This window comes from Cimex lectularius, unplaced genomic scaffold (genome assembly GCF_000648675.2).
Source record: "Cimex lectularius strain Harlan isolate CLEC.00 unplaced genomic scaffold, Clec_2.1 scaffold40, whole genome shotgun sequence".
Classification (NCBI taxonomy): domain Eukaryota; kingdom Metazoa; phylum Arthropoda; class Insecta; order Hemiptera; family Cimicidae; genus Cimex; species Cimex lectularius.
The window spans coordinates 1,504,361-1,525,001 of NW_019392652.1; the positions used below are offsets into that span (position 1 = coordinate 1,504,361).

At 31.2% G+C, this 20,641-nt stretch overlaps 2 protein-coding genes across 5 annotated transcripts; one reads left to right on the forward strand and one right to left on the reverse strand.

The window, feature by feature from the left end:
* The first annotated feature begins 899 nt into the window (after window positions 1–899).
* LOC106670126 lies at window positions 900–13,456 on the forward strand. Of its 4 annotated transcripts, none has more exons than XM_014400191.2 (7): window positions 900–1,201; window positions 5,067–5,533; window positions 5,605–5,698; window positions 6,340–6,448; window positions 6,504–6,629; window positions 6,855–9,461; window positions 10,555–10,640. In XM_014400191.2, coding segments are annotated over exons 1-7 (3,510 nt in total). In that variant the 5' UTR covers window positions 900–1,095; the 3' UTR covers window positions 10,556–10,640. The 4 variants fall into 4 exon arrangements, with proteins under 4 accessions (XP_014255677.1, XP_014255675.1, XP_014255676.1 ...); XM_014400189.2 differs by lacking the exon at window positions 10,555–10,640 and adding an exon at window positions 12,420–13,456 and having other exon boundaries at window positions 902–1,201; XM_014400190.2 differs by lacking the exons at window positions 900–1,201; window positions 10,555–10,640 and adding exons at window positions 1,702–1,958; window positions 12,420–13,456.
* A 2,702-nt stretch (window positions 13,457–16,158) lies between these two features.
* LOC106670138 (protein LSM12 homolog A-like) lies at window positions 16,159–20,445 on the reverse strand. Its single transcript, XM_014400215.2, has 5 exons — window positions 20,090–20,445; window positions 17,279–17,412; window positions 17,108–17,217; window positions 16,904–17,033; window positions 16,159–16,832 (listed from the first exon to the last, which is right to left on the reverse strand). Exons 1-5 carry the CDS (start codon window positions 20,208–20,210, stop codon window positions 16,725–16,727), a joined length of 603 nt encoding a protein of 200 aa, XP_014255701.1. The 5' UTR covers window positions 20,211–20,445; the 3' UTR covers window positions 16,159–16,724.
* Window positions 20,446–20,641: the final 196 nt, after the last annotated feature.

Genomic DNA, 20,641 nt, shown 5'->3' on the forward strand with positions numbered 1-20,641 from the left:
TGTCCTGACCAGGAGAAAAAAATGTTTTTAATACATATGTGTTAATATATACAAGCTAAAAATAAATTAATTTTAAAAAGTTCTACTTCTATGTAGAAAAAAAAAATCTGAACGATTTCCATTCTTTATGCATGTATGAATTTGCCATTTTGTCATGTTTTTTTCTGAGTTCTTGTCACCCAATCTGTGCATTGAAATCTCCGATTTCAATAATAAACGAGGCAAACTTTTTTTTAATATGCCGATTTTTCTCGAAATGCAAATTGCAATTTATTCTCTTCGGCTTTGACCCATGGCATTACAAAATGAGACAACATGCAGACATTCATGCACGTCATGTCCGATGAAACAGACCAAAATATAAAAAAAATTTCAGATTAGCAAATTCTTCTGTAATGAAGTAACAACAAAAATTTTGTATTGAAGGGTTTATTCGGTTTTATCAGTAATTTATCGACTTGGTTTGTTTTCTTTCTGATAACGGTCGAGCTTAAGATCTGAAGCGGAAAATTTTTTAAATTCAATAAATACTATTTGAGGTTTATTTAACTATTATTTTGTAAACACGGCTTGCTGCCAATGATGAACTAAGCTCGAGTTACGGAAATGAAGCATTTTTGGAGGGGAGGGATTGGACGGAAATCGGCCTAATTTGTATAATTGTGGACCATTGTGTCTGTGCTAGGTTCTGCTAAATCTCGTTTGAAGAAATTATTACTTTTATGATTAGGGTCTTCCTTGGATGAATTTCATAGACCAAATACAATTAAATAGTCTAAATAAATATTAATTCCACCGTCATCTATGAATACAGGGGAGAACTATTTCGGCCCTTGCTTACTCTATATTTATACCTAGGACCCTTTAGGATAAAAACTAGACCCGTCTCCAGTCTGAACGCCGGAAGGGAAGGTGTTATTGTCTCTTGGATTTAATTCTCATAATTTGACCTTCGACTCTTGCTTGCTCAAATCCCATATCCTTTGTATACAAAATATTGTTTTTTGACAAAACACGCTGTTTCGGCCTCTTATGACTGGAAATAAGCGCGCAATTATTTCTTAAATCGTTTTAAGACTTGGACCAAAAGGGAAAATGGTAAATTACAAGAAGTTAAAAAAATTGCTCATATGGAGTTGCAAACAAAATAAAAAGGTGGGCAGTCAGTTGCCCACAGCAACCAGAATGGCCGAGTTAGAAGGTAAGTGTAAACATTCTCGCCTTTCAAATAATTCATTTTATTAATTATATATCTTATTCAATAAAACGATTTTTAAATACATTCAAAAATAGTAAATAATCCGTTTCCGCGATCATACGTTTGTACTCTTTGTTTTATATAATCTTCTAATAACAGGTGTTCGTTTTCGTAGCCTTGGCTTACTTACTCCCTCAAATTCAAAACAAATATTTATTTGACATTAGTAAATAAAGTTTTTTTACAATTTTCAAAAAGCTCAGGCACTTTTCTTGATATAAAAGCAGATAAATCAATCTATTACAATGTAATATATACCTTTTAGGCTAGATTGAAACTCGTCTAGCTGTATTGATCCGCTATCTCACCACCTTATTTTTCACTTTTGATTTTATTTAATTTTTCGCCCATGTAGACAGTAGACAATATTTTATGAAAAGTTCATTTTATCCATTGGTTAAACATGACGAAAAAACATCCATGCGTTTCAAATAAACGTATGTTTTTTTTAAATAAATTGCATTTAGTGCATATTTCCATCATGATATCTGGCTGGTTCTCGATTTTCTGTTCGATCCATATGTATCTATAGAGTCTCAAATTCGGTAAATATCACTCTAATATTCGGGTGGCTAGTTTCAGCGGCCGGCGTCCACTCAAAATTCAATGATATGAAATTGAAGATCAAATTCGGAAATACGGAAAATGTCAAATTGTATACCATGCCCCAACGTGTTGAGCCCACATTATTCATTTAATAGTAAGTTCAAGTTTATTACATTTTAATGTTTAAAGGGCTTATGAATATCTGGTAGGCCTACATGCATAGATTGTCCAGGCCTTTCCAAGAATGACACCCTGACTTCCAGTCTCTCTCAAAACATGTATTTCTACAAATGAACCATATTAACCAGAGAACACATATCTTTATATCCAACACGAAAATATGGTTTACAATTTATGGAATGGCAAATCCCATGGTTTCTGAACTTAAAATACTCACTACTCAAGATGAAATATCAAATTCGATTCATTTCTTACTGCAATCATACTAAATGAAGTATTGACCATCTGCTAGATTGACAGACAACCCAAAATTTTCATTACTATCCCTTCACACGACAAAATTTTCACTCAAGATAATATTTTTTGTCACTAATTGTATGAAGGTTGTTGTAAATTTTTGGTTCATCGTCTTTTAGTACTGGTTAGACTTATTTGAAATGATCTAAAGTGACTTATTGTTGAAAAAATTAATAAAAGATTGGATTGTTAGAAACTAGGACAGCTTTGTTAAGAACCTTTCTAGGGATTTGGCATCTCTTATACAGAAAATTGTTAGTATTTAAATTCAGGTCTTAAAACCTCTAGTTAAAACTACCAGTTCAGCACAAAAAGGCTTGACCTTATTTATCTCAAAGCAATAGGTGTAATTGTAACACTCACAGCAAATCCTTCCAACAAGGATACATTTAATTGTTATTAATTACAGGAAGCTTAGCACCGTGACACCCAGCTAGTTTGACGTTAAGCCGTCCTGTATGACAGGAATTATTTTACAGGAAGCTTAGCATTTTACAAATTGACCTTGAAATTTTATATCCCTTAGAATTTATCTAGAGCGATTTATTATTTAAAAAGAAATCGAAAAAATTTGAGCAATTTTTTGAGTAACTTTGTTTCTTACAATTGGATTTGGATTTTTATTTACTGAGTTAACTGTATCAAAGAATCACTGATCAAAGCGTCCAATCCAGTTTAGTGGGTGCGCCTGAAAGCACATGGCCAATATAATTGCAATAGGAAACAAATCTTTTATTGCTATTTAGATAGTGTTTAGCTCGGTGAAACTGTTTTTTAATTTTATATCAGTTAAACTACTGAGAAAAGTTTGAAAAGGCTTCATATTCATTAGAGATTACCACTGAACTAGTTAAAACCAATAAACTTGTTCACAATATAAGTAATTGTAATTTTAGAATTTCTAAATTGAAACTGTTGAGGTTACTGTATTAAAAATTTATGCAATAAATTATTTACTTGAAACATCCTCAGAGATCGGTGGCTATTTTCTGATCTGAAACAAACAGAACTTTATTATAACTCTGTCCAGAAACTACAAGGAAAGTATTTTTATGGTTTATTACTGGCCTACTAAAATACCCAAATTTTTTAGAAATGGTAATTTGGTCATGACCGATCATTCTAGTCTGCCTATCCTAGCTGATTCTGTCAGATGTGTTTCGATATTTTCTTCATTGTTTCTGTGACAGACCAATCCAGTAAGGATAAGACCCGGATGATCAGTAATGACCAAATTACAGTTTTGTCATCTTACAGACCACATAGAGAAAACTCACATTTTTCGAGAAATTATTAACTCCATTTGGAAAAGTCTTAATTTATTATTCATATTTTTTAGAACTATAACAAAACAATTTTTTTTTAAATGAGATTTGTTAAAGCTTGTATTTGTTATCAAGGAAAGGTTTCATTGAGTGAATAACTATTAAAGTAGGTATAAGATATTTTCTAAACTGTGGCAGACTAAATTAATACTCTACAACTTACTCTTGGGGCTACGGACGTATAGTTTGATCATTTCCGATCATTTTGGTCTGTCAGACAGTTTCAGCTTAGCCATTTTCAGTGGTCAGTCTCACAATTTTATTGAATAACTTATAAAGGGTTTCAGTTAAGCAGTAATCAGGCAGACCCAGTGGAAGATGGTAAGGCTGATGGATATTTTGATCTATGTAATGTTATAAAGTCAAAAATGATTGAAAACAACCAAACTAAACTTTTACTATTTTACCTTCAAAGAAATTATCAACTAACATAAGATATTGTGGTGAGGTCTGGTAGGCGATGAAGCATTGGCTCAATCTCTAATCATCCTGGTCCCAGTCAGATGCATTTTACCATTTTCCATTTTCAGTGTTGAACAGTCAATCACTATCCTTATTGTTACTAGGTGTGTGAAGCTTGTTCATGATTTTCTGTCTGCTAATTTTTTATGTACATAATAGATGTATTTTCTACTCCCAACCAAAAAGAAAATATTTGGTTAAGAGACGTAAGATAAACATCTACCACTAAGAAAATTATTTATCTAAATACAAGTGATTGTCAAGAAAATCAGTCTGTTCTATTGCAGCCTTGTGACATAAATTTTCTAAAATTATCTTGTAGAACTTCAGAGAAATGCCTTGAAAAATGCTGTGTTTATTAAAAAGAAACTAATATGAAAGCAATTTTATTAAAAACTTTTCCCTGATTAAACTATTATGTACTTAGGAAATTTTTTTTACTATGTAAGAAATAGTATTTTGTTTGATTTTTGAGCTGAAACTGTTTCCAATCTGCTTTCGATTAAAAAAAAAGTGTGTGTCAATGTGTGTATCAGGTCTATGGAACCTTATTCAAAAACCTTTAAATATTTGCTAGGGTGTGACAAGAAAATTAATAGTTAAAAAATTATAATTAAATTTAAAAACATACTTACTATTATACATAAAACTTAACATATCTGACCAGTAACGATGGATCTATTAAACATTTGGAAAGGCTTTGGACGTTTGAGTAACACAAAAAGTTTATTGCTCTTACTTTAAATCCAATTAAAAAATAATCTTTGCACAAGTAAACAGTTAGTTAAATTAAAATCGCTGATGTGGAATAACTACAAATTTGCACTGTCTGCAAAATGCATCCTTATTCTAAGTCAGTCTTGATGAGTTAGCTCGGTCAATCATTTACTTTTTTAATATTTAAAACTAGAAATGTGTCTTCCTTCGGTTCACATTAATATATATTTTTACAAGGTTTGAAGGTGTAATATAAAGTTTTATTATCTGTTTACTTGCAGAAATCGAACCAGTTCCGTCCATACTATTGCCTTGCAGTTCATGTACTCGTACATTCCGTCCAGAAGCTTTAGCGAAACATGCTAAAGTTTGTGAAAAAACATTGATGAAGAAACGTAAAAAGTTTGACTCGGCCAAACAAAGACTGCAAGGGACTGACATATTGAATATTCCATCTACTTCCAAAAGCGGTAAAAAAGAAACTCCTGTCAAGAACGTAGTGCAGTCGAAGTGGAAAGACAGACATGCTGACTTAGCCAGAACACTGCAAGCTGCCGCCAGGAAGAAAAGCGACCCTACTGTCCACATTAAGCCATCTGACCATGAGCAGTGTCCCCACTGCGAGCGATATTTTGGCCCAAAGGCATACGATAGGCACACTGAGTGGTGCAAAGAACAACAGATAAAAATTAAAAATTTTAGTAATGTACAAAATGAGGCTAGGGAAAGATTGCAAGTTCGAACTAAGGTAATTTGTTTTACCTGTCAAATCAGTTTTCTCACATTAAGAACTTATTTAAAGAAAATTAAATTTTTCAGTACCGAGCTCCTCTAACTAGCAAAGTTTTAACAAGAGATAAGTATTTGCCGAGAAGTAGAGATCCAAGTCCAATGAGTGTACCGAAAATTACAGGTAATCAATTTACATATGTTTCTTTTATAATATTTTTAAATTTTCCTCAACATTATAGAATAAAATTATTGAGCATAAAGGTTTCCTGATATTAATTAAATACCTTAAAGAGAAATACATTTAAAACAATTTTATTTGGAAGAAAACAAAAGTCTTTTAAAAATGGAACCCTCTATTCATTATATTTTCTTAAAAATTGATTAACAAATAAAATAATTAAATTTTAAAACAATAAAAAGCCATGTTATTTCTAATATTTATAAAACAGTGATAGGTTTGTTGTACCAGAAAACAATAAAACAATATAAAATACAAAATCAATAGTAATGTTTTGATCCATTTTGCTCAGAGTTCATGAACAGCTGTAACATAAAAAGGGACTGCCATAACAACATTGATTTGTTTATGTTCAACTTAATGATTTTCACCCAGCTATAAATTTTCAGTCTAATGATCTACTTCTATAATAAATTGTCTTCATCATTTTGAAAAATTTGTGTTAGATTTGTGATGGAAAATTTCAAAATGTTTGATCAGTTTTGACGTTAATATTAATAATGCAAATGAATAGAGGGTTAAAAATAAGAGGTAAAAAGTTTGAGGTATTATTTCATCTTCTGATAAATATTTTTAAATTTCAGATGAAGCCCAGAAGTCAAAAATGGCGAGTCCTTTGGAAAGATCAAGTTCCTTGAGAGTTAGTGGCAGGTCGAGAACGGTTGTCGTAAAAAACCCTGTCACATCTCCTAGGTAATAAAACAAATAAAATTTTATGACTATGTGTACTGATACATATTTTTTGCAGAATTCTTAATGAGAATAAAATTACTCATACTTCCTCTATAATTGACAATCGAAATGAGTCTATGAGTGCTTCCTTACATGAAAAAACAAAGCCGAAAATGTACCCAGAGGCGACCCCTAAGAAGAAGTGAGTATATTAAACAATTATCTTTTATATGAATAAAATGTAGAATGTACTAATGGTGTATTTTGGTATAACACGACTAATAATGTCAAATGTAATTTTTTTTTCTTTCCTACGTTGTACCAATATGTGCCAATTTAAGACAAATGTAGACACTTCTTTTTAAATTGTAAGTACTTCTGTGTGATAACTTTGGAAGGACCTGATCCAAATTGGGACGACCCACAGGATGTTGGTGCCACCAAGAGTTACTGTACCAAGAAACAGACGTATAATTAAAGGGCAATCTGGATTTAAGCTGAACGATACTCAGGTTAACCATGAAATTGAAGAACTGTATGTTTCTTCGTGTGTCATACATGAACCAGCTGAAAAAGGTCCCTCAGATAATAATCTTAGAATCCAAGGAATGGAATATTTAAAGGGATCAGGCTACGTAAGTAGTGATAGCAATCTTTCAGGTAGCACCCAACAGAGCCCCACTTCGAGGTCATACCTAGATTCATTTTTAGGGAGAAAGTATAAAAGAAAATTGCAACAATTTTCTAATATCGAAACGATAACTGCAAATGAAATTAAAGATTTTGTAGATAAAACGATTGCCCGTATTGATGAGGAAGCATCGCCAAAACCCAACGGCGTTGTAGGTCAAGAATCTTATACAATCATTTCGGGATTAGATATACCTTTATCTGAACCATCAACCTGTCTCTTGGATGAAGATGATTTAGAAGAAAATAAAGAAATTGATGAGTGTATGGCTGAAACGATAGAATGTAATTCTGAAATAGATACCAAAATAGAAACAGGTAACACCACCAAAACGATTATTTCATACACACTACCATATTGGAGGGACAGAATTCTCAACTTTGCTGCTAAACAGTTTATGCAGTTCCTTAGATGGAAATCAAAACAAAAAGCGATATCTTATACTGACGAATCATGTTCAAATATGCAAGAAGAAAATAAAGACACCAATTTTCAATGCACTGAAACACGGATTGAGAAAGGTGATAGTTTGCACGAACCATCAACAAGTGGCAGTTCTTCAGCTGTGAGCCCGAATGAATATATTTTCCGTGCAATGGGTAGCACTTTCTGTGATCCTGAATTTAAAATTATTGATTCTGTGACAGATGATTCCTATTTAACTTCTTCAAGCAGTAGTTCTTGTTCTTGCGATTCTTGTAGAAGAAATCAATCCTATATGGTTAAGATCAATAAGATAACAGAAGTAAAAGATGCTTTTACCAACATGGATTTGTTCGATACCTACATAGAAGCTCAAAACAATGCTGAGTCTGCAATTTTGGAAAATGCAAAAAACGAAAATTTAGATACAAACCCCGACTTGGAAACAAGACAAGAACAACAACAGTTCAATGGAGAATGTACTGAAACATCAATTTGTGGTAGCAATGCCACTGTTAATCATGATAATACAAATTCTGAGCAATCAGAATTGTGCTGTAATAAATGTTTGCACTATGTTGCAGCAAACATAGTTGAAGAAGTTGTCGCAACAGCTCAAATGTACAGTCTTACAGAAAAAAATGTTGATTTTTTTAATGAGCATTCCGACTGTTTGAACGAATGCGGATCAGAAAACTTGGAAGAACAAGAGGATACCATATTGAAAACAATTAAGTGTGATACATCATCTAACATGGACAAGTCAACTAAGTCAGAACTTATTTCAAACTTTGATTTGTTATCTACCAAATCTGATTGCAATACAAATAAATCAGAAAACACGGTTCAAGAAATTCTTCCAGATTCAAAAACTTTACAAAAAGAACGTTCAAACATATCAGAACCGGATGATATTTTTGATTTTTGGGATGCCTTATTCGTCAATAATAATGATTCTGCACCACCTTCCAGTTTAAGTCAGGACAGCGTTAATGAATATCTAGAGAGCCAAGAAAGATTCAATTTCGCCGAGGATATAATGGCAACAAAATTATCCGAGTTTCTTTCACAGGAGCCTGAAAGTCCATCTGGACAGCATTCATTAAGTTTCATGGATGAACTTAATTGGATGTGCAGGCCCGAATGTAAGGGGAAATTGAGCAAGACACTTGATGCGAAGCTAGTGCAGACTGATTTGACATCATTCAATGATATATTTTTTCAAAACTTGAAAAAAGGAGAGTTGAGAAAATGCACTCAAGATAATGTTAATAATGTAAATAAAAATAATTTAGTTACATGGACTGAATTAGCAAAGAAAGCAGTGACAAATCATTGCAGTTCTCCTAGCAGTGAGAGTACACAAAGCCTGGATAGAGATAGCCTAGAATTTGATAATTGCTATTTTATAGGAGACAACGCAAAAACTAAAGAGAAAGTTGAAAATAACAAAAATAAGAATTTTATTAGAAAAGTCATTAATCATAATGATAATAATAATATCGAAAATAAATCACTTATGCCAATCGACAGCCTTGAATTTGAATCATTTGCTGAAGATGCTTATACAAGCTCTGATTGGGATTGCAGCTCATCGAACTGGCATGAAGAACGTGACAACTTTACCGTTCACAGAAAAAAAGTCAAATATTACGAGACAATTGAATACAAGCAGGACATGGACGATTACAAGACGGTAAAGACAAGCATTTATGAGCTTCCGCCTTTAAAAACTGTGCCAAAACTCAATTCGTCGAAAGATTCGCATAAACAGTCCACGCCCCAGTACCCCCCGAATTTAGAATCGAGCAATTGGCCACACCACCATAGGGTTTTGGAGAAAAATAGAATGAAACGGAAATCTGGTTGCCTGAGTACTATAAAGTTACCACCCTTAAAGAAGCCAAGCAGCTCTTCCTGGTTAGTATAGATTTTATGTCTGTTCTGTAGGTGATTTGTACTTCTTCCTGCAGTATTACTATATTTTATTTACTATATATTAATTTTTTTAACTTGGTATTTTTTGAACAGGATACTCTTTATTATAAAAATATATTTATGCATAGGTAGGCATAAAGTAATTTCTTTTTAGTTCTCTCTAGTAAATAACTTATTATTTTATCTCTTATTTACTAAAATCATATTAAGAATCCAATTTTTAATATTTTAATAGAAAAAAAAATTGAATGCCATTAAATGTGAATTTGTCTCATGAAATAGTAATTTTTCTTGTTATTTATTTTTGCAATACAGTTATTTATCATAATATGTTATTTATATTGATTCATAACGAATGTGAAACAATTCTAAGTCTTATGGCTAATATTACATATGTGTAACAACTATTAATTAATATTACTTTTTATGATTGCAAATTTCTTTCGACAACAATTTAGAATATATAAAAAGTAAATTGGCTTCTTACTATTATTTGTTAAAAGTAATATCTTTGGGTCTGATTTTATAGAGTATTTCCACAAGTAGTCAGACATGTCATTGCAACTGTTCTTCCAAAACGATTTACATTAGAGTGAGTTAATTATCATACAGCACGGATTATTGAAATTTTGCACATTTTTGTTTCTTGTCCTGTTGCACAATATAGATAATGTACATGAAATTCAGTAATATTAGTGTTGTGATATTTGTGTAATATTTAATCACCATGTAAATAATATTGCATAGTTTATGTTAATTTATTTGTAATCAAAGAACTGTAAATTTTATTCTCTGTAATTTATTTTAATTTGAAAATTTTCAAGCTGGTTTATACTATTTTGATAATTTGTGAATATTTTTTGTTTGTTTTTGTCAAGCAAAAATATATCGGAATGTATAGTGAATGATCAATTTTTAGGTTTCAATCAATTGTTAAGGGTTAAAACACTATTTTAAGATTTTTGTGATGCAACTTTCTTTTAATTTATTCATGCATGTTTTTGATGTGGAACATTTGTTTTCTTTAAACCCATAGTCAATATTTTTCTAAAAACTACTTCTATTTCATGTTTAGAGATGCAGAAAAGTATGACCCCTTTGCGTCTGCAGAGCAACAGATGCTGGAATTGTTCAGCCCAGAAGGGTATAAAAGCAACAACAACAACGGTGAAAAGGAAGCAAGTCCTTCTAATCCTTCCACTGCCAAAACCTCTCCTGTTTCAGCATTTGCAATTTACACACCAGTCACTAGTAGTAATGCCGGGTCTCCTGATCAGGAAAATAATGAAAACAATAATTTAGATTCAGACGGGACCATGTCTCCTCCGGTTGAAAAAATTGATAACAAAAAAAATTTTAGTCTTAGTAATTTAAGCTTATGTTCTATCATTAGCATTGATTCGGTCGATTGTAATCGTAACGCATTGAGTGGAAAACACAATAGAGGTAGAGAAGAAATGAAACGTTCGTTCTCGGCGGTCGAATCAAGTAAATCAGGCCGGCAAAATACAAGAGCTAAGTTAAATATGCAACAAATGCTATACGGAAAAAATGTGCCTGACCCTGTCTCCCCTGTCAGTCCGAACCCGAGCGGTAATATTGAGACGTGCGAAGCTGAGTTGTTAGTCTCGATGTTAGAATTTGAGAAAATGCTGAATTCCTCTCCAGTACCTTCGATCAAACCTTCCTCCCCTTTTAGTTCCAGTTCCAATCAAATTGAAAAGCCAGCAAACAAAGGGTCTGATGAAGAAATCGCAGAAAAGAAAATACAAAAATTCTCTACCAGCATTGATTCTGCGTATAGTAGGTAAGGAAGGTGGATTGATTTATCCAAATCCTCTTGCTGCGACCAATGAACCTTCTGTTTTAATGCAATTTTGTTGAATTGGGAAAGAAACTTCAGGGTCTATGTAGACATTTTTCTTCTTCAAATGAATAAATTTATTTAAATATGAACCATTTAATGAGGAGGGTAAATCAAGCAAATAGGCCACAATTTCATATCTCCAGTAATAAAAATTAAAACTACAATAGAGAAATGTTAAACTCGCAAAACCAGTTGTTCTTGAACTAATAAAAACATGATATAATAAAAAAAATTAAAAACCACTGGATTAAACCATCACCACATACAAAGTATTCATAAGCATATAAAAGAACAGTGAGCAAATAATATTTTACAATTATTAAATACATATATAGAATAACATTCTATATTACCAATTTTCTACAAATAAAAAAATGTTCGGAAAAAAATTTAAAGAATCAACTAGTACCTTCGGTTATTCTGACTTCTGTATTGTTCCTACAAATGTCTGCATAAAGTTGGAAATAATAATAATAATAATAAACAGATAACTAATTTAATAATTTTGAAAATTTCAAGTTAATATTGTTTGTTTTTGCTTTTTTTCTTAATTTTTCATTTTATTGCGAGTGTTATATTTTAGTTTTATCTGATTAGCAAATAAATAGAATCATTTGATCTAACTTTGAACTATTAAATAAACTTTTATTTTATAGCTGATTTATACAAAATATAACATTGTTAATTATTACTTAGTTATAAAAGTAACTTGATTTGTAAAAACCATGTTGATTTATATTACAAATGTTATAAATTAAAGTTTTATAAGATGTATTTATAACTTAAATCAAACCTTGTAACTGCGAATTTAATATATATCGCATACTGAAGAAACAAGCAACATGGATTGGGAATGTCTTTATAAAGTATTTCTTTAAAACTGAATGTTCGTGGTAAATATATTTGTTTAACTATTGACTCCTTTTGTTAAAAACAGCCGGTGAAGTTTGTTACTTTAAGTAATTTAAATCATTAAGACATTTACAAATACGACAACTTGACAAAACAATAAATTCATATACATTTATGAAATTGAATAGAATTCATGTAACATGTTCTTTTTGTTTTGACAGTCTGACGAGAGCGGCTGGAGAAGGTGACTCTTTGAAAACCGAAGGTTCACGGTTTTGCCATGAATGCGGTTCGAGGTATCCTGTGCCTATGGCCAAGTTTTGTTGTAATTGTGGGATAAGACGAATTGCACTTTAACAAACAAACAAAAAAAAAGTATAAAAAAATAAAGATAAAAATGTATAAAAACTGAAAAAACAGAAAATAATGTATGTATTTCAAATACAGAAATATGTATATAAACAAATGTCTTAGAACTTAATATTGTAAACAGCAATTTAGAGTATTTTTTACTAATCAAAACTTCTAATTTTTAAGGTAAGACCTGTTTTATTCATTTTTTTGTTTCTTGATGATCTGTGGTCATTAATAAGGTATGAGACTATTTTCTCAACTTGAATTGCAATTTCACTTTCAGTATTAAATGGTTTTCGTTTTTGTGCAATTAAGGTAAGAACTAGTCAATCAGAAACCAAAACAATGAATTTTGATAATGAATCTTGAAGATATCTTAATAAAATACGCAAATGTACTTTTACCTATATGTATGTTTTGTTTAAAGGTTAAATTTTATTTTACAACAACCACTAACATTTAAGACAAATGCTAAAACCAAAATATGTATATAATAATTTTGTTTCATCTTTCTCTAGTCTTAATTGTTTCATATTTTTAAACTTTGTTACCATAATTTTTGCATGGTTGTCTATGACATCGAAATTTGTTTTAATTTTCAATGATTACTTACCATCTCACTACCCTGTACTTAAGTGAGTTACTTAATTGTGGATCATAAAGACTAATTAATATTATGTATAAGGAAATAATTTAATGTGCAGTTTTATTATTTTCATCATCATAATTTATAAAAGAAAAAAAAACAGTTTTATGTTATCAATTATATAACTGTGATAATGTTTTGTATATTTTTAATATGAGTTACATTATTAAAAATACTGCACACGTCATGTATTTGTATGCATAGACTCTATATACATTATAATTTAAAGTAAAATACAAACGTGCCTTTGTTGCTCAATTGTGTTGACGATGGTTAACGACAACGAAAGAAAAATAAATGCCTTTTTGTTTGGTGCTAAATGAAAATAACTGTTACTCTAGTATTGTCTTATTGTAGTATTAACTAAATATATTAGTTGCAAAAAGAAAGTAGTTATACCATAGCTTTGAAAAAAACTAGTTGAGTAATTTCAAATTATTAGAATTTTGTAAATTCATTGTACGGTTTTTATATATTTCAAAACTAATTTTCTTTACAAATTATCTTAAAAGTGTTATTTTTAATGTTTTTCTAATTTATTGTTTATAAAACTAATTAACTTAGTTTGAAATAACCACAGAAAAGTATGTTTAAAATTTTTATTTCAAATTAATTTTTGTGTATACTCGGCACTACTTACTTTCTGTTTTTCTTTTTTTTTTTTTTTAACAATAAAACAATGTAATGCAATTGAAGTCTTTTATTTTTGTTTTTAATGAAATTCATTATGATCCTACATGAAACTCTAATATCTCGTAGCTTGAACAATCTACACCAATCACAATCTGCATACGTAAACAATAATAGGAAAATAAAAGAATGCCATTGCAGCGCAAAGTAATACAAATTATAAGAATAATTCCCCACAGGAAGAAATCTCACAATTTAACATAGCTAGCCAGGCTGTTAGTAACAAGAAATCACACAAACTCAACAATTACTGCTAAAATAAGCGAGGATAGACAGACCAAAAGATAACTATAAAACTGTAGGTTCATCACACCACGGGAGGAAATTCACAATTTAGCATAGCTAGTAAAGCTAAATTATTAACAAGAAATCACCCTAACTCATACTGAAGCTGGCAAAATGTCAAATTGTGTCTGACTGACAAATTCAGCGAGCGTAGGCAGACCAAGGTAACTATCAAACAATAAAATTTCTGTTTTCATTATTAGAAGTATCAACCACTTTTTCACTCCAAGACCATATCTTGGTCCAGTGTTCATAAGCAGTAAAATGGCAGGTAGTCAAAAATCAAAATGAGACGGCCTCTTTATTCCCTTGCGGACTGCGACCAATATTGGCCTGTCGTGCAATCTCCATCATTGTCCAGAGCACTTCATTAAAAGGCTTTTTACTAAATTACAGTTTTGTTAAGTGCTCCCGTGTGTATGCTTCAGGCCTAGGCTTTTTCTCTTCGAGTAGTAGGAATTTCAGCCTAGTCTGCTTAGACCTTCATACCAACAGAGGACAAGTAGTGCTGTTTCTCTCTCTTCTAGGCAATACCTGCGCACGCATTTTTTTGCTGTTCTGAGTTTATACATATGCCTCTGGAGTGAGCACTTCCTTTGTGATTATACCTTCTAGGACCTAGGATAGTAATTCTGCCATGTTTCTGTAATGTGACTTTGATGAATTTTTTGCATGCCTGGGATCTTATTGAATTAATGACTTATTCTTAACCAATTAATTGACTGATGGATATATGTTTTTGGCAATTTGTTATGGTGCAAGTGTTCAGGACCAATAGGTGTTCTGCTTGAACTTTTCATTAGCCAATTTATCTGCCTCCTTGTGGCCCCTCTGCTCTGCTATACAAAATAGTAATTTTGTTGTTTTCCCCAATGCTTGACAGGTGCTTGATGCAATCTTAAGCAGTCTGAACTTTACTACCGATGAGGTACTTTAGTGCTGTATAGGTGCCAAGTATATGGTCTTTTGGTTATAAGCAGGTTTTGATTTCCCTGGCACAATTTTTATTATACATGGTCTGCGCCATAAAGACTAGTATATCATCTAGGCTTATTTGCATTTACTATAGGTACCAGCTCCTGACCAAATACTCGGTCTCAGGTCCATCCATATACCAGATAAAGTCAGCATTAACTGGGACCCATTTCTCCCAATATGCTTTTTTTTATCAAATCTGAATTTTTAGAAAATTGTCGACAAGTATCATGTGCAGGTAGGGTACAATGAAAACATTAACTGTAAAAAGCAGAAAACCTAGAATTGAATATAATTTTGTCTATGACTGCATTTTAGATTTAAATTTCTAACATTTTTCACATGCATCTCCCCATGACTACATCCATCTTTCACTGGGAAATAACATAAAAATTTTGACTGAATTTGGCGAAATGAAATCTTGAAAAAGAATTATGACAAGCAAATCAGACTTCAGGCAAAGATGAGAAATAGAATTATTATTAATTTTTAAGAGCGTTTTAACGAGAACTAGAAAATAAAGGGCTTTTTATAAAAGGAATTATTTTGTATGTAATTTGCTTTGTACAAATTCTTATGACTTCATCTATCTTATCATATAGTAGAAAAAGGATAAAAACACAAATAAATGTAACAGTGCTGTAATCTCATTTTATGAATTTTATAAATAATATTTGTATGTACAAAATATTTGACATAACAATAAAGATATAAGCCAAAATCAAATGAATAAACGAATAACAAAATCGTTTATTGCTTGAGGAAGGTATAAAAAAATTATTGTAAATAAGAATGTACCTTTTTTTTTATAGTATTATTTTATAATTGGGTCTCCTTCTATCCCAATATGGGATAAACATCTTCATATACAAAGTATGTACGTTCAACATTTTGACGTTAGTGACTCCAGTCCATTGTTGAAAATATGTCATTGCAGTTAGACAGTATTTTAGGTGAAAGGATAATTTGTTTAACATTTAATTCTTTATCGTTCAATTTACCTGTCTTTTAAAAATTTAAACTTAATGGAGGTCCAGATTTCGGTTTCTATAAATGTACAAAATTGGCGATACCAAGTCCTCCTCAATTTTACAAAATATTACAATGGTAACACAGAGATTTCAAAAGTGTATTCTTGTAACACACTCGATAATAGCCAGTCATTTTACTATAAACCTTCGATATATGAACAGATAACCCATCTCTCAATTTAAATGGTTATACTAAAGAGAATACTAGCCCTCGATTCCTCCAAAATCACTCACATGAGAACACCAGCGAAGATTTTACTATCTTAATTGCATTTCAATAATTATATCTGGATACACAAATTATAAGTTTAGCAACGAACTTGAACTTTTATAACTAATTGTTGTCTGTTAAGATTTCAAACATAGAAACAAAAAAATTTAATGGATATTATGGAAAAATTGATGAGTGGTAAAAAATGATACTATACAAAATAATTATTTCTGAGTGTCAGTCTATTAACATTTGGGTTTTTCTTGGCTGGCAACACGTTCGTGTGTCATTAATCGAGGCGAGGGTTAAATTTTTTGAAAAGATAGATAGGCTTCTACTGTGAATGAGCCATTGCACCTGCTGTAGATGAGACCCCAGTTAGCTTATTTTCACACTCCTGTTTGCTGTTCATCAGCTGCATATCTTTTAAATGTTTTTCTACCTGAAAAAATAAAACAAAAATAAATAAGAAAACATAAAGATATAGTTAAAGGGTAATATGAGTCAACTTACTACTTTTCGAATATGTTTATATGCTTTGCTATGACAATCACCCTTTATATTTTCAGTTTTGTAAGGTGGTGTTATCGTTACTTGATTCATTATTAATATGTTTGGTCCTTGCCAAGTTGTTTCATTTATTCTATAACCAGATCAGAACAAAATTAAAAAGTACGTCTACACAAAATTTGACCAAAGGGTCTTTTTTTAACATACGTTTTGCTAATGGTGTGAAAGAGCAGCATACCCTCATGGGTGACTCCAGCCTTGATCGCTGCTACGAGACATTTTTTCTGTTCAATGTTATTTCTTACCCTATTGTTTATCTGTAATTTGAGAAAAAGAGTCAGTATGGCGCAAAAAGACAAACAAATTTAATGTCCTCACCCTTTGCAGATTTAATGGTTTGGTTGGTTCAGGAGGTGCAGTTACTTCTTTTTTAACTTCAACATCACTAACTAACGATAAATTTACTATATAAACATTGTTGCATCTCGGTCTATTGTTTGATGCAGGGCATTCTGTACAAATTGTTAAGGAAAATAGAAATTAAATCATTAGTCTTAAGAATGTAAACAAATTAAGGATTGGAGTTGACATTTTTAGTTAGCCATGACGATTATTAATGTTGTAAGATTAGGTGTAGATGAATATGCAGGGCGTGTAAAAACTGCGCCCTTCGAGAACAATTGTATCCTCCGTTCTGTACCTATATCACACTGGTGAATCATACTGATGAGTTCATCAAGAAATTTGATTAGTAAGCTTGATTTCAATGTTTCAAGGTTAATGATTAAATAAATATCCTATAGCAATATGTTACATTTACATTTTAACACATCCAACTGAAAAAAAAGAAAAAAATTGAAATTTGTAAATAGTGAATATTTGTGTAATCAATTATAAGAACAATTTGACCTTTTGTTTTCATTCAATAAAAGAAAATAAAACAAAATATATATAAAAAAATTAATTAGAAACAAGTCAATATACAATTTAAATAAGGGTCCCAATATTTTCAAAGTAAAAGTATAAGTAAAAATAAATAAACTGTTTTTTTAAACTTCAGCAAAACCAAGAAAAACGAACTGCAATTCGGAGAAGTAGATACATAATTTAAATAAGTGTCAATATTTTGTATTTCACTCATAAATTGTATAAATTAGTATATATTTAGATTAATTAAAATTTTGATTTTTGCTAAGTTTCTTATATTTATAAAAACTTCAGCAAAGATCGCAGAACTGGGGGACAATCGAAAAATCTATATTTATGATGGTATATATATTCTGTCTCCTCTTCAGCCACATTGAGTAGTCCCGAAAACTTGGTATGGCTGAAGAGGAGACAGGATTTATTTGTCTTGAAATATATACCATCGTAGATACACATGTTTTTGGTTACCATTCCATTCTGCAATCTCTGCTGAATTAACAAATATAAATAGGTGTTTTCACTTTTTTAAAAAATCAAAGTAAATAAAAAAATAATAAACTTTGTGTGTTTTTAAAGTTCAGCAAAACCAAGAAATTTAAAAAAAAACTCCAATTAGAAACCAAGGTCAGTATATATTTTAAATAATGAACCCAATATTTTGTATTTGAATTGTTTGAACTCCATAACACCAGAGATAATTGAAATTTTAATGCCAGTAAATAACCAACATCAACAATTTGATTATATATACATACTAATATACTTATACATAAATTATAAATACTAATATTTAATTAATACTAGTATATTATAATATAATAATTGTACAGGTATGTGTCTTTTTAAGGTGGTTAAATATAAAAGTAAATAAGCATTGTGTGATTTGTGAAAGTTCAGCAAAACCTAGAAGAAAAAATTTAATTGCACAGTTTAGATATATGATTTAAAAAAGAATCCAATTATCTCCTATTTCAATTATCTCAGGTTTCACTATTTGCTGGGAGTTTTCTGGCCTAAGTTTTTAAACTGGAACGAAAAACTCCATAAAATGGTGAAACCTGAAATAATTGAAATTTCTACATCAGCAACTAAACAACATGAACAATTTTCTTTTTTTGGTGTGTGTGGGTGTGTTTTCCCTCCAGTTCAGTAAAGTCAACAAAAAACTGCAATTGGAAACAGACGTTGGTATATATTTTAAATAATGATACAAATATTTCGAGTTTGAATTGTCTCAGGTTTCACTATTTTATAGTATTTCAAGCCAGCGTTTCAAACTCGATAAAAAAATAACACGTGAGATAATTGAGCAAAACCTAAAACAAAAAAATTCAATTGCAAACAGAAGTTAGATATATAATTTAAACAAGGATCCAAATATCTCCTATTTCAATTATCTCAGGTTTCGCTATTTTCTGGAGTTTTTCTTGCCCAAGATTTTAAACTGGAACGGAAAAGTCCATAAAATAGCGAAACCTGAAATAATTGAAATTTCTACATCAGCAACGAAACATGAACAATATTCTTTTTTGGGGGGGTATGTGTGTGTTCCCCCAGTTCAGCAAAGCCAATAACAAAAAACTGCAATTGCAAACAGGTCAATGCATAACTGAAAATGAGTACCTAAATATTTAAAATTATATAAATTAAGTTAATATTAATCATATACATAATATTGAAAGTATAATATTGAACACATTTGAAATTTTACTGACCAATAGATATCAGAAACCTTACAAATAAATAAATATATTTATAATATCATAAATAGTACATATAAATATATTATAATTATATATAATTATAAGTTTTTTAAATTTCAGAATGCTTATTCTTCTGTTTTCTGGGTGGTGTTCATGGATCCAAAGCTCACAGCTATTATTATTTTATATTTAAAGTTTATTCGACGGGTAGGACAAAAAGAAACGCCCTTCCTTATGAAAAATATTCATACAACATACAATTAGATCATAATCAAAAGATAGTTATTCAGAAAAAGTTGGGACAGTCGCAGATCGCAGTCTAGAAACATTGCGGATTGGAAACAGCCGACGCACGGTTGGAATGTTGACGTACCCAACTGGAAGGGTCTCGCGCTTCCCATCCACCCGCGCTTCGCTGGCAAACAGCCGCCCCCGGTGGAAAAAAAACCAAGGGGACTTGGGCTTTAAGTAAATCCTGAAAATCCCTAAAGTCCCTCCGAGGCTACCGAAGGGTTTTCCACGGCGTGTTTTCCATTTTTGAAGTACAAAAAAAGGATACTCAAAACGAGCATTTTCGTCTGGGGGTCGAACGCTTGGACCTCTCCTTCCAGCACTTTGTTGTAACAAGTCTTGCAGGCGACGATACTTCCAATCGCAAAGTATTCACTCACGCCAGCCATTTTCTACATCACAAACTCTACCACAATGTACTGAGAACAACCACGTCCTATTTGATATCTGGTCGCATCAATGGAAAGGTTCGATAACGCCGTTGTTAACAAATCAGAATACAGCGACCACTTGTTGTTTTTTTTATTTTCCTTTTTCCCATGTTTTTCCACAGCGTTTTACTTATTTTTTTACATCGGCGTTTTTACAGGACGAGCTTTCTACACCGTTGTACCATCGGAGGACTAAAATTTCAAATTCTACCCTTTGGTGATTTTCTGAAATATTTTATGACAAATATCGCTCGTTGAAAATCCTCTTTAGATTTTTACACTTTATTCGTTAAAACAACAAGATTCGTATCATACTTTAAAAATTATGCCCTAAAATCGCTCTTTACGGACCGCTGAGGCTATGGTCCCTCTTCGATGCCACCAAGCGT

What these genes read in the sequence shown, in the direction of transcription:
- LOC106670126 (XM_014400189.2), top strand. Translation starts at nt 1,096, where the DNA reads ATGGTAAATTACAAGAAGTTAAAAAAATTGCTCATATGGAGTTGCAAA. An exon ending in GAGTGTACCGAAAATTACAG is followed by an intron (nt 5,699 to 6,339) that starts GTAATCAATTTA and finishes TTTAAATTTCAG; the next exon opens with ATGAAGCCCAGAAGTCAAAA. An exon ending in AACCCTGTCACATCTCCTAG is followed by an intron (nt 6,449 to 6,503) that starts GTAATAAAACAA and finishes TATTTTTTGCAG; the next exon opens with AATTCTTAATGAGAATAAAA.
- LOC106670138 (XM_014400215.2), bottom strand. Translation starts at nt 20,210, where the DNA reads ATGGCTGGCGTGAGTGAATACTTTGCGATTGGAAGTATCGTCGCCTGC. An exon ending in AACCATTAAATCTGCAAAGG is followed by an intron (nt 17,218 to 17,278) that starts GTGAGGACATTA and finishes CTCAAATTACAG; the next exon opens with ATAAACAATAGGGTAAGAAA. An exon ending in TTTCACACCATTAGCAAAAC is followed by an intron (nt 17,034 to 17,107) that starts GTATGTTAAAAA and finishes ATCTGGTTATAG; the next exon opens with AATAAATGAAACAACTTGGC.